Consider the following 14,671-nt stretch of genomic DNA (forward strand, 5'->3'; position numbering starts at 1 on the left):
TGTCTCCTACTGAGTTTAAACAGTTTTTATGGACAGAGGAGCCTGGCAGGTTACAGGCCATGCGGTCTCAAAGAGTCAGACATGACTGTAATGACTTAACATGCACGCACATGTATTAAGCATTTATATATACATGTTTTTGAGGGGTGTAAATTGATTGCCTTTTAATATTATTTGTTTATTTTTATTTTCTTATTGCTTTTTGAAAGGCTATTTTCCTCAGCCTGTTATTTGTTTCTAGTGGGTTTTGTTAATTTTTTATTTTCTTAATGATCAGAAGTTTCAATTTTTAAAACCTTGCTGCCCATACCTGTACTTTTTGTTTTAGGTTTGTTTTCTGTCTTTGACATTTGACATTTAAAAAATCTTCTCTACCCAGAGTTGTAAGTGCATATTTCTTTTAAAAATTTTTTTTCATCTTTTTTTTTTCTTTTTTTAAATTTTATTTTTAAACTTTACATAATTGTATTAGTTTTGCCAAACATCAAAATGAATCCGCCACAGGCATACATGTGTTCCCCATCCTGAACCATCCTCCCTCCTCCCTCCCCACACCATCCCCCTGGGTCGTCCCAGTGCACCAGCCCCAAGCATCCAGCATTATGTGTAATTATTGAATCCATTTGAATTTATTTGGATGTATGTATGAAATGAAGGTGAAAGTGCGAGTTGCTCAGTTGTGTCTGACTCTTTGTGATCCCATGGACTATAGCCCACCAGGCTCCTCTGTCCATGGAATCCTTCAGGCAAGGATGCTAGAGTGATAGTCATTCCCTTCTCCAGGGCATCTTCCTGACTCAGGAATTGAACCTGGGTTTCCAGCATTGCAGGCAGATTCTTTATTGTCTGAGCCACCAGAGAAGCCCATGTCTGAGATAGAAATCTAATTTTTAAAAAATAAGTGTGAGTGTCTCCATTGTTTATTGTACTTTCTGCACTGAAATAAAATGACATATTTTATTACATATAAAATTACTGTCTGTACTTGGACCTGTTCTTGAATATTCCAGACAAATCAGTCTATTTCTTTGTCATTCCCCAAACTATTAGAGCTGTATAATATAATTTAATACCCAGTAAGGTAGATCTTCTCACACATTATTCTTATTCCCCAAATGTTTTTGGTTAGTCTCTTGTTTTTTTCCAAATGAAATTTTGAATCATTTTATCTGTTGATTCAAGTATTTGCTGAATGGATATTCTGTGCTAGGTATGGTGCATGATGTTGGGACTCTTGGAAAAGCTGACAGTCCCTGCTCTTATGGTTCATGCCCAAATATCCACTAGGAATTCTGATGAAGATTGTATTAATTTTATACAATAACTTGAAAGAGAATGTTAGCTTTGTAATATTCATTTTTTCTTTTTAGAAAGTTTACAGTCTCTCCATTTACTTAAGACTTTAAAAATATGTCTTAGTAATGTTTTTTAGAATATATTTTAAGATATGTATATATTAATTATTGGTATTTTCAATGTATCATTTGTTGTATTGTTACTAGAAATGGGATGCTTACTTAATTATTACTCTTGGTATCTAGGAATCTATTTTCTTATTTTATATAATTTCTGCTTTCTTTCTACATTTCTGGGATTAAGATACATAAAATATATATAAAGCAAGTCGAGATGATAATGATGATTTTACTGACTGTACACTATAGAAAACAATGTAACCTTAGAGGTTTTTCAACTGATTCCTCCTATATTAGAAACAACTATGCTTTGGATTTGCAATTATAATTTTTAAAGTAATCTTGGGATTAATTAATTTAATGTAATTGCAAGCATGAACCAAGTTTTCTGTTTTCACCTGAACTTTCTTTCTTGGTTTAACTATCCAGCGGACGTTCGTATCTCTAGAAACATCTGACGCTGTCCTAAGTGTGCAGATAAAACAAAATGGTTAAAGGATTCAGACTCCACTACAGTTCATTTAAGCTGAGGTCTAGAGGATCCCGGGAGAGACCAGATGTATTTCCCAGGAGGTATTTTCAGGCTTCTTAATTTTTTCTTGGCAGGCTAATCTAAATATATTCCCAACAGGAAGGTAGTCACTTGTGCTGTTCTCTAGCTTGACCCCCTCTACCCAGATGGTCTTCTGAACTCATATTATTCATACCTGCATCCCTGTGAGTAGAAAACACACATAGCAACATCAGGATGTGTGCTAGACAATTGTCCAGGGAATCCTCAGCCTCTGCCGTGGGATTCCCTGAACTCAGATCATATAATCTGAGATATTAGCTCTGGAGGGGATCTTTAAGATAAGCTTGCTCCACCACTTAGTTTATGAGTGAGGAAACTGTCAAGAGGAGGGAAGTGACTAAGGTGACACAGAGTGTAGGTAACATGCTGGGATAAGAACTTGGATTTCATGACTCTCACTTCAGTGTTTATTGCCTTGTCGCGCTGACTTAAAGATTGGTATCAGGCTTCTCCCATTATCTAAGTGAACTCTTAATTTCATCTTGATTTGTGTCTGATTAAAAATAAAATATTTTATCAAATTTTAAATAAATTTGCATTCTACCTCATTACATTCAAGCCTTAGTCAGCTTGCACTATTTTATATGGTCGCAAATTGGGACTTTTCTTGTGTAATGAAAATAGTCTGGCAACAGGGTTCACACGAAGTAAGAATAGAGGACTGTGTTTCTCCCCGTCATTACCAGGATGGTTTTTTAAAGGACTGCACACATAGATTAAGCCTAGGTATCAGTTACCATTGTTTTCCTTTCCAAATAATAAAATCAGGTGATGTCTGTAAGTGCTTTCATTATAAATATTAGAGAACATGCTGCTTAAAACAGAGCATGGAAAACTATAGGAGGAGGGGTCTGGAGTGCTGATTTTGTCCCTGAATGTTGATGGGTTCCATGTGGCAGTGAGGTTTATGTTTTGCTGTTGGCAGATGGTCAAATTATTAAAATTTTCTCTACCAAAAATTTTCTGCATTTTTCTTTTCTTTTTTCTGTGAACATGTACCCTCCAGAGTAATGCTACCAATGTCGTTGTGGAATAGCCATTGTTGTTCAAAGGATGAATATGTTCTCTTTTTGTTTGAGGTAAGGTGACAGCTAATTAATTCAGTCATGCAACCTGCAGAATAGGTATCTGAATCAGATTAACACAGTCTTATTTATTTTGTTATAAGTCACAACTGAATTCCAATTCTGCAAATAGTTCTGTTGTGAGGTGACAGGTTATGGAAAAAATATAATGGTGATACAGTGGCAGGGACTTTAGTTCAGATTACTCAGTAGGAGAAAACTTAAGTAAACCCATATATTTCTAACTCTAAAAATTCTGTGTACAGCTCAATTACTAAAATATTTCTCTTTTCCCTCAGAATATTCTTTTTTGGCATTCCATAGATAAGAGTCACTCCTTAGAAATATGCATGGTGGTTTTTATCAGTGGTTCTATATTCAATAATAGTATCTACTAGTCCTGGAAAAAGGAGGAAGGTGATTATGCTAATTATGATACAAGCAGCTGGATTCATGGAAAGTTGTCACACATCATAGTCTTCTGGCTAAAGTCTTATAATGAACAAGAAATGACATTTTATCTGTTATGTCTGGTAGTGCTCCCAACTTATTCTCTGCTTCATGGCCACACACAGTATATCCAACATGGGTGGCACATATGAGTTCATTCCTCTTGACTGCAATCAAGAGAGCATTTTAACCAAATGCAAACCCAATATTAGTGTAAAAATAAATCAGTATAGATGTGGCATTGACATTTGTCTATGAAGAATGTAGACATAATATGGAAAAATTCTAGGATAAAACATTGATGTAAAATTAAGTTTGAGGATGAAATAGTGCCACTATAAGCATACTATGAAAATTATATTTGTATTACGGATATATTTATACATGTAGTTTCAAATCTAAGGTTCATGTTGACTGTACATTTTCATAGTTTAAGGAATTATTTTGAAATAAATGATCTATTCTAGAGAAAGTTTGGCATGAATCTATAGAACTTAATAAAAACAGCTAGGGCAGCACTTGCACAGATTTAATAGTTGAGGAATGGGAACAGCCCATCTTCCCCAGCATAGGGAATGGGGCGATTATCCTGATTTAGTCACAGGATGTCATGTAAACAGCACTTAGAATAAATGAGGTAGATATATAAGTATCATTGGGGCTACATGTCAGAAACACAACTGTGTTTAAAAAGTTAAAGTTGCAAGCAGCACAATATGATACCATTTATATAAAGGTTACAGCCTCAAAAACAATTCTATATATTGTAAAAATGAATGTACATGTAACAAAAGTACAAAGCATGCATAAAATGGTACATGCCAACAAGCAGTAATTTCTGCACTTATTTACCTTTTAGATAGAAGGTACTCTTCTGTGTGCATGTGTGCTCAGTCGCTAAGTCCTGGGTCTTTAGCGACCCCATGGACTTCAGCCCACCAGGTTCCTCTATCCATGGGATTTCCCAGACAAGAGTACTGGAGAGGGTTGCAGTTCCTTCTCCAGGGGATCTTCTCAACATCTCTTATGCCCCCTGCATTGGCAGGTGGCTTCTTTACCACTGAGCCACCTGGGAAGATAAATAGACTCTTTAGTAGATATGGCCAACTATTTACCTGGTTTATCTGGGTAAGTTGTTAGCATGTTTGTTTATTTTTTTTAGTATCTGTCTGTTTGGTACAATTCAAACTTATATTAAAATGTGGCTATATGGGATGAGAGAATTCTAATATTCCATGTTTGTGATTAGTTTGGAAAGTTTTTAAAAAGGTTTGAACTTTTTCTTACATTCAGAACCTTGGTCTACGTAGTTAATTTGAAATGAGGTACTGAAAACCAAGTATTGAATGAATAGCTACGTAAAGCCTGTAGTCAGTCAAGGATGGCACTATGGCTTATAGCTTGTGGGGGTGATGTGGTTATAGGAAAGCACTTTACCTATTGAGAATGAGTGGGCTGATGGAGTTGGGCACTGAGGTTTAGAAAAGACATTGTAGAAAATGGGGGTGGGGGTGGGGTGGGTGGAGCAAATTATCAGCTGAGGGAGAATAACGCTAGGCAAAAAGGGGAGAGGGGCTGTCTGGTTGAAAATATACATATGAAATAGACTCAATTAGCATAGCATTATTTCCAGGCAAGGTTTAGCCTCATATCCCCATTTCACTAGACCACCATGAAACAAGAATTATGTCTTTTTCTTTTGAAGGCAGTTTAGCAAAATGGTTAAGACTTAGACCGTCTGGATTCAAATCCATGTGCTCAAATCTGTTCTTACATATCCAGGCAAAGTGGTAATGATTTGGTGAACAGTTTGATTCAGTGGTCAGTTGAGGATCAGACAAAGTGGATTTGGAAAACACAACTTTGGTCTTCCCTTGTTAACTCATCCTGTGCTTCCCTGGTGGCTCAGAGGATAAAGCTTCTGCCTGCAATGCGGGAGACCTGGGAATGCGTTGGGAAGATCCCCTGGAGAAGGAAATGGCAACCCACTCCAGTATTCTTGCCTGGAGAATCCCATGGACAGAAGAGCCTGGCGGGCTACAGTCCAGTTCAGTTCAGTTCAGTCGCTCAGTCATGTCCAACTCTTTGCGACCCCAAGAACTGCAGCACGCCAGGCCTCCCTGTCCATCACCAACTCCCGGAGTTCACTCAAACTCACGTCCATCGAATCAGTGATGCCATCCAGCCATCTCATCCTCTGTCGTCCCCTTCTCCTTCTGTCCCCAGTCCCTCCCAGCATCAGAATCTTTTCCAATGAGTCAACTCTTTGCATGAGGTGGCCAAAGTACTGGAGTTTCAGCTTTAGCATCATTCCTTCCAAAGAAATCCCAGGGCTGATCTCCTTCAGAATGGACTGGTTGGATCTCCTTGCAGTCCAAGGGACTCTCAAGAGTCTTCTCCAACACCACAGTTCAAAAGCATCAATTCTTCGGCACTCAGCCTTCTTCACAGTCCAACTCTCACATCCGTACATGACCACTGGAAAAACCATAGCCTTGACTAGATGGACCTTTGTTGGCAAAGTAATGTCTCTGCTTTTGAATATGCTATCTAGGTTGGTCATAACTTTCCTTCCAAGGAATAAGCGTTTTTTAATCTCATGGCTGCAGTCTCCATCTGCAGTAATTTTGGAGCCCAAAAAAAGAAAGTCTGACACTGTGTCCACTGTTTCCCCATCTATTTCCCATGAAGTGATGGGACCGGATGCCATGATCTTCGTTTTCTGAATGTTGAGCTTTAAGCCAACTTTTTCACTCTCCACTTTCACTTTCATCAAGAGGCTTTTGAGTTCCTCTTCTCTTTCTGCCATCAGGGTGGTGTCATCTGCATATCTGAGGTTATTGATATTTCTCCTGCCAATCTTGATTCCAGCTTGTGTTTCTTCCAGTCCAGCGTTTCTCATGATGTACTCTGCATATAAGTTAAATAAACAGGGTGACAATATACAGCCTTGATGAACTCCTTTTCCTATTTTGAACCAGTCTGTGGTTCCATGTCCAGTTCTAACTGTTGCTTCCTGACCTGCATATAGGTTTCTCAAGAGGCAGGTCAGGTGGTCTGGTATTCCCATCTCTTGAAGAATTTTCCACAGTTGATTGTGAACCAGATAGTCAAAGGCTTTGGCATAGTCAATAAAGCAGAAATAGATGTTTTTCTGGAACTCTCTTGCTTTTTCCATGATCCAGCAGCTGTTGGCCATTTGATATCTGGTTCCTCTGCCTTTTCTAAAACCAGCTTGAGCATCAGGAAGTTCACTGTTCACATGTTGCTGAAGCCTGGCTTGGAGAATTTTGAGCATTACTTTACTAGCATGTGAGATGAGTGCAATTGTGCGGTAGTTTGAGCATTCTTTGGCATTACCTTTCTTTGGGATTGGAATGAAAACTGACCTTTTCCAGTCCTGTGGCCACTGCTGAGTTTTCCAAATGTGCTGGCATATTGAGTACAGCACTTTCACAGCATCATCTTTCAGGATTCGGGGTCTCAGAGTCAGACACGACTGAGCAACTTCACTTTCTTTTCTTTCTTGTTAACTCATAGACCTTTGAGCCCTTGATGAATAGTTGGAAACTGGCCTGAGGCTGCAATTTTTTGACACACTTCTTCCTAAAAGTCACCACCTATCCCAGACTGGGAAGGATACGGCATCGGACTGTCAATGGCACCAGTGCCTTTTTGCTCCTCCCTCCTGTTGCCAGCTCCCCTTTATGTGGTTGTCTCAAGAAGCTGTTCATTCTGCTGTTCATTCTATCACTCAAAGTACTTTTGAGAGTTCTATTTTGAAATCACATCAATCGCTTGGTCTCTTTGGCTTCGGTTTTTTCATCTGCACTGTGAAACTAATAATGCCTACTCTTGACTCCTGAAGTTGTCATAAAAATCAAATGAAAAATATTTTATAAAGTGTTAAGTGCAATGTAGATGTTACCAATTAACACACTACTTTAGAAATTGGACCTTTACTTTATGGCTGCTATATATTTTTAGTGAAAAAAAAAAAAAAAGAAAGAAAGAAAACACCTCGTACATAAATGTTTCCAAATGATTTTTGCTAAAACCTAAATAAAGTCTTATTTCATAGTATAAAGATATTACAAAGGACATCAAGAGTTTCATGTATGGCATGGCCTGCTGTGTAAGCCCATTTTAAATCCTCCTGTAAAGATGAAACTGCTTGTGTTGAAATTGTGAGGGCACTTTATGAAAGAAAAATAAAATTTCATTTTTCTGTTTTCCATCTTCTGCAGGAAGTCACCAAAGCAGTCCAGCCTCTCTTACTGGGAAGAATCATAGCTTCCTATGACCCAGATAACAAGGTGGAACGCTCCATTGCCATTTACTTAGGCATAGGCCTATGCCTTCTCTTTATCGTGAGGACACTGCTCCTGCACCCAGCCATTTTTGGTCTCCATCACATTGGAATGCAGATGAGAATAGCTATGTTTAGTTTGATTTATAAGAAGGTAATACTTCCTTGCACAGTCTTTATGCTACTTGTTAGTGGCATTGTGTTTTAAATGCTACACTAGTACAAGTAAGGGATAAATGCTAAAATCAGTTTTGTAGGGCTGTGAAGTAAATGGCAGGAATAATGAATATTTCTAATTTTTCCTTGATACTTCCCTTCAACTAATAATTATTGAGTAATTCTGTAAACTGCCTGTATTTTAAGCTTCATATTTGTTTTTTCCATATCATCAGTTTTTGGAATCCATGGCTCCCTGTTGAAATGATTCTTGCTGTGTGCATAAAAGTCATTGACAAAATATCATCTTATGGTAAAATGCCATTTGCCTTTATGTGCAATAACAAGAATATAGTGTATAATTGTTATTGATCAACCAAGCAATTGATATTTCTACCTTAACTTGTTATGGGGGCTTCCTCCATAGCTCGCTCAGTTAAGCATCTACCTGCAATGTGGGAGACATGGGTTCAATTCCTGGGTTGGGAAGTTCCCATGAAGAAGGGAATGGCAACCTACTCCCATATTCTTGCCTGGAGAATCCCATGGACAGAGGAGCCTGGCAGGCTACAGTTCATGGGATCACAAGAGCTGGACATGACTTCGTGCTATTTTTAACTAGTTATGACACAATGATAGTATCCACTGCCTTATTTTGAGTTAGATTTTTGTCATCCTAAGTCTTGGAAATTAAAAATTTTGAAATAACACATACACGGCAACCATAAGAACCTTTTCTACTTTTCCGTATTCATTGTCAAGTCAAAAGCCCACGTTGCTAAACCATGCTTTGGGTGGATTCAAATTAAGACTGTCTTACCAGGCCTTCCCTGGTGATCCAGTGGTTAAGACCCTACACTTCCACTGCATGGGGCCCAGGTTTGATCCCTGGTTGAGGAACTGAGATCCTGCATGCCATGCATCACAGTGGGGGAAAAAAAGGAATTTCTTACCTTACAAACACATTTTAAGGTCATCTTAGTGACACAATGATACATGCTTTCACCAACCTGATTTATGTGTGACTCTTTGATTTACCAAGATTAAAGATTTCTTATTTTTTTTTTTTATAGATAGTTTGTTGGTTATTTTGGTTATTTTCTTTACCCTTCTTCTCTTTCTTATTCCCCCAATATAAAAACTTTATATATTTGGCTTATAAGAGCTGTGGACCTGACATTCCCTCTACAAATAACCCATTAACATTTCCATAATATACATGCAAGGTCAGTGGTGTTGTAAAACCTTGATAGTTATACATTAGTGTTCAAAAAGACCTTTTATGGAGGCCCAAGTGAAAAACTGAGTCCACAGTGTAACCAAATCACCCCAGCTGCAATCTCATCAGTTTACAAGTGCCAGGAAAGCACAGGTGATAAATCAATAAAAATCTTATCTTGATCCAGAAATTTTATATAAGTGAATAAATTATTAGATATCATTTAGAAGATAGAATTTAGACAAGATGCATATGAAAGAAAGTTGAATCCAGTTTAAAAACAGTTATAACTAACACATATATATGGAATTTAGCAAGATGGTAACAATAACCCTGTGTACGAGACAGCAAAACAAACACTGATGTATAGATCAGTCTTATGGACTCTGTGGGAGAGGGAGAGGGAGAGGGTAGGGAAATATGGGGAATGGCATTGAAACATGTATAATATCATGTATGAAATGAGTCGCCAGTCCAGGTTCGATGCACGATACTGGATGCTTGGGGCTGGTGCACTGGGACGACCCAGAGGGAGGGTATGGGGAGGGAGGAGGGAGGAGGGTTCAGGATGGGGAGCATGCGTATACCTGTGGTGGATTCATTTTGATGTTTGGCAAAACTAATACAATATTGTAAAGTTTAAAAATAAAATAAAAATAAATAAATAAAATTATACTCCGTGCTTAAAAAAATAAAAAAATAAAAACAGTTATAAAAGTGATTATTATAGTGATAATTGATGTTCATGACAAACTTCTAAGTGATTTAGGTATATCATTTCATTTGATCCTCCTCAAAACTCTATATGGTAGAAACTATTATTCCTATTTTATGAATAAAATATTTTGATAAACTAAAGGCCTAAAAAGTATAGAACACTGTGTAAGAACTGCTTCAAAATTTCTAAAGTGGATAAGTCACAATCCTTGAAGTCATGTCCAACTCTTTATGACCCCATGGACCTGCCAGACTCCACTGTCCATGGAATTTTCCAGGCAAGAATACTGAAGTGGGTTTCCATTTCCTATCTAGGGGATCTTCCTAACCCAGGGATCAAACCCCACATCTCATGTCTCCTTCATTGGCAGGCAGATTCTTTACCACTGTGCCACATGGGCTTCCCTCTTGAAGTTAAGGGTTTTCCAGTTACTAGAGAACATAAGATAGGTACTGAAATAATGTTGCAAGTCAAATTGTGTTACATAGAAAGAGAGACATGAAGCCCTCAGGGCTAAAGTGGAAGGGAGGGCAAAGAGTTGTTTAGTTTGTGGATTAGTTCTTATATTATGTTTAGCACAAATACAGCAATATATGTTCCTTCAAACCCAGGATGCGTTAATGAAAAGTTGGAAGCTATGTCTGTTCTTTCTCAGTGTTGTTTATATGTGCTCTTACCCAGCTTACTTTACCCCTCTAGCCATACCTACTGACCTGCACTGACATCACCATCTAAGAAGACAATTGCATCTCCATGTGTGGTTTGGTCACTAAAGTTAACTAGTGCCTTATCTGACCAGTTTTATCCATGTGGCAGGCAGCCACTGACTCTTCCCAGATTATTATAGATTTTGTCATAGAGCATCATCTTCTTTGTTCCAAAATCTGCAACATGATACATTCAAATTAGATTTTAAATAATGAATCTAAATGCAAACTAGGTTGAACTTTGCCTGTGAATTTTGAGAAAGATAACTATATAGTGAGTAGATATTCACTGAGTATTTATTGTGCACGTACATTCCATGTTAAGCATTATAGAATTCGGGTCACCTGAGACTGAGTGTGTTACTAAAGCATGTATCATCTAGCTCAATGGACCCTGCCCCGACATACTACTCTAATAGCATTTGGAGTTAACAGCTTTATTCTTTCTTCATCTGTGCTTATCTAAACACTATCTGTTATTCCACACCATCTTAAATTCTCCCTCAGTGAAATATTTACAGATTTTTATAACCAGATATGTAAACTTGCTCTTAACCACCCTATTATATTCCACTCCCTTTAACTAGTTTATCATATTTAGTTATGTATTTGTTAGGTGTCTTGAGGTAATAATTTTTTTAATAACTAATAATAATCCCTGAAACCCTGAATACAGTGATTTGTATCTAAGTGCTCAATACATGTGTAAGAGTCAGTTGAAGCAAATATTAAATGGGTACTCTTCAGTCAAAGCCAATTCTTATTAAATTTTGTAGGCGAAGTGTGCCTGTGACCACTCATAATAATAATTAATTTATCTACTTATAATCCTGTTTGTCTATATGGATGTATTTTTCGTTGTAAAATTTAAGAATTTTTTGTTGTTAATGTAATCTTTCAGACAATTATTAATAATTATTTATAATATACTTGTATTGACTTTAACTGTAATTTTATTCAACAGTCACCATAGAGTACATGAAAAATTTAAGGCCAAGATTTTATTTTAAAAAATTTTATTGAATATATTGACTTACATTATTATTAGTTTCAAGTATACAGCAAAGTGATGCAGATATATATATATCTTTTTTTTCCTGATTCTTTTCCACTATAGGTTATTATAAGATATTGAATATAATTCCCTATGAGACTGAAGTTTTAATCTCAAATTTCACTTGCCTTTAGTTTCATCTGTAATAAAAACAAACAAAAATAAAAAAACAACAAGCAAACCTCTGCAGTATATAAATGAATATTCAAGTACAATATTTTTCCCATTTTGGACTAGAAACAATTGTTAACCCTCTCTACTGCTGCTGCTGCTGCTAAGTCGCTTCAGTCGTGTCCGACTCTGCGACCCCATAGATACTGTTAAATAATATAAGTAGAGGCATGCCATTATATTTATTGTAAAGAGAAATATTTATAAATCTGAGAAGATATTAAATTAAATGAACATAAGATAATTTTATTAGGTTTACTTAAAAAATGCATGCATAGTTACCTAACTCCTCAGCTGTATTATAACATGCTTATAAATATGTCTACTGTGCAGTGACATCATCTAACTTCTAATTTCCTTTTAGACTTTGAAGCTATCAAGCCGTGTTCTGGATAAAATAAGTATTGGACAACTTGTTAGTCTCCTTTCCAACAACCTGAACAAATTTGATGAAGTATGTACCTACTGATTTACTCTTCTATGCACCTTTGTTATAAATCATACAACCCCAAAGATTTTCTGAGTCAGATAACTAGTGAGTGGTTATGTCATAAGCATTCCTAGCTTCCCTATTTCTGAAAACCGACTTGTGTAGCAGAGTGCCATTTTGGGATCTCACAGAACCAGACAACTCAAGGGCACCTCAGCTGGCTTTTTATTTGGTGTGGTTTTTCAAAATTAAATCCTTATCAGATCTTGTTTCATTTTAGTGCTTTAAATCAGTTATTTCCTTTGGCTGAGTATGATACTCTGAAAAATTCTTGTTTAGGGCTGTCTTCTGTCACAATAAAATTCAAGGTCCTTGAGGACAGATTATGTATTTTATACACAATGTATTTATCTTTGCATTTCTAGTATTTAGCATGCTATCAGACTCTCAGCAAGTGCTAAGTAATTTACTTTGAATTGAGTGTGCATGTTGTTTTCTGAGTATTTGGTCAGGTAATAGGGTTGTGCAATTTTATAGACTGAAATTCAGGAGAGTCTTGTCTTCTCATGTTCTCTGTCATGGCTCTTGCTTTATTCGCAGAGGAATAAGTTACTTAAAGAATTCTAGACACGGTACCTAAGTGGTGTGGTGATATCCAATCACCACACATATCCACTGGAAAAAATCACAGTGACTTGCAGTTGGTTTGGACTAACTTGCAGTTAGTCTCTGTGTAGAATGTTTAAGCACATTGCTGTGTGCTCCATATAATGAATACCTAGATTTTAGTGCATTCAGAACCATGATTGTATGAGCTCACTGTGCTTGATTTCTTTCTCCTGTTCTTGATTTTCTCTTTGTTTTGGGGGTGGAGGATAAAATGTCCATGGTTTTCACTGTGATTTTATTTTTCAGGGACTCGCACTGGCACATTTTGTGTGGATCGCTCCTCTGCAAGTGACGCTGCTCATGGGGCTGCTCTGGGAGTTGTTGCAGGCCTTCACCTTCTGTGGGCTTGCTTTCCTCATAGTCCTCGCCCTTCTTCAAGCCGGATTAGGGAAAATGATGATGAAGTACAGGTAGAAACTCTTTAAATAGTGTGAAACACAGATTGCATTCTTACTAGTTATATGACTTGTGTCAAGCTGCTTCTGCCACTGTGTTTGTTTTTTTCATCTTTAAAATGAAATAATCATCTCCCTTAGGCTGTCAGAAGGATTAGGCAGAGTGTATGACATACTAGCCCACTCAGGTAAAACCAGAACTTCTCTATGTACTGAACCTTGGATCTTCTTACTAGATGTCGCAAAAAGGAATATTTTCATGATGTTATCAGAGGTCCCCAACCATTTTGGCACCAGAGACTGGTTTCGTGGAAGACAGTTTTTCCATGGATGGGGAGAGGGGTGCACTTCATTTCTGTTATTATTATATCAGCTCCACCTCAGATCATCAGACATTAGATCCCAGAAGTTGGGGACCTGGATATAAATGATACTTTCTATATCAATGGTACATTTTTTAGCTTGCCAGTCTATAGAATTTCTTTATAAGTATGTTACCATCCATTTTGCTTTTTTGCACATCAGAGATTTAGGTACAATGGATAAAACATTGTATCCAAACATTGTATTCAAAACATTGTGAATGGGAGGGAATGCATACATTTTAGGTAAAGTTCATGAGCTTTTTCTACTCTGGTTCATGAATCATCACATCACAGCCTTAGTGGCTTTCTTTTACTGAATGATTCAGTGATCCCAATCACTGCTTATGAAAGAGGACTTCTGGAGTTTGCCAGCTAGAGTGTGAAAGAAAATGTTCAAATTTTGGAGTCAAATAGTTCTTAGTTTGAATCCTACTTTGCACCTTACTAGACATACGACCTGTGTCAAGCTGCTTCAACCTTTGTGTTTCTGGTTTTTTCAGTTTTGAAAATGAAATAGTCGCCTTCCTTGGAGGATTAGGCATAGTATATGACATGCATCTCATACATGGTCTGCAATTGGGAGGCATTTACTGATTGAGTGTTACTATTTTTGTCACTGTGTATTTGATAATAAAATAAGCATCCATCTGTTTAATAAAAGAAATGTGGCTTTTCTTAAAAGCTTGGGCAGTTCTTAGTGGGCGGCTTGCCTTATTTTTACTAAGTATTTGATTTGTGGATGAAATAATTTACAGAGATCAGAGAGCTGGAAAGATCAATGAAAGACTGGTGATAACATCAGAAATGATTGAAAATATCCAATCAGTTAAGGCATACTGCTGGGAAGAAGCAATGGAAAAAATCATTGAAAACCTAAGACAGTAAGTCATTCGAAAAATGTTAATATCAGTTAAATTAGTCAATTAAGGTTTAATATATTTAAAAGGAGTATGTCACAGTGGACTTCAGCTCATA

The 14,671-nt window shown here is 37.0% G+C and overlaps 1 protein-coding gene across 4 annotated transcripts in view; it reads left to right on the forward strand.

Moving 5' to 3' along the window:
- CFTR (CF transmembrane conductance regulator) overlaps nt 1-14,671 on the forward strand; it is a 264,214-nt gene that overhangs the window by 102,896 nt on the left and 146,647 nt on the right. For all 4 annotated transcript variants that reach the window (XM_086396784.1, XM_086396783.1, XM_086396785.1 and 1 more), the window contains exons 4-7: nt 7,751-7,966; nt 12,202-12,291; nt 13,183-13,346; nt 14,452-14,577. In XM_086396784.1, the coding sequence (XP_086252910.1) occupies nt 7,751-7,966; nt 12,202-12,291; nt 13,183-13,346; nt 14,452-14,577 (596 nt within the window). The remainder of the gene's footprint in view (nt 1-7,750; nt 7,967-12,201; nt 12,292-13,182; nt 13,347-14,451; nt 14,578-14,671) is intronic.

The sequence above is a fragment of the Bos grunniens genome, chromosome 4 (assembly GCF_055505025.1).
Source record: "Bos grunniens cultivar Pamir isolate PY7600 chromosome 4, Bosgru_T2T1.0, whole genome shotgun sequence".
In the NCBI taxonomy this organism is placed as follows: domain Eukaryota; kingdom Metazoa; phylum Chordata; class Mammalia; order Artiodactyla; family Bovidae; genus Bos; species Bos grunniens.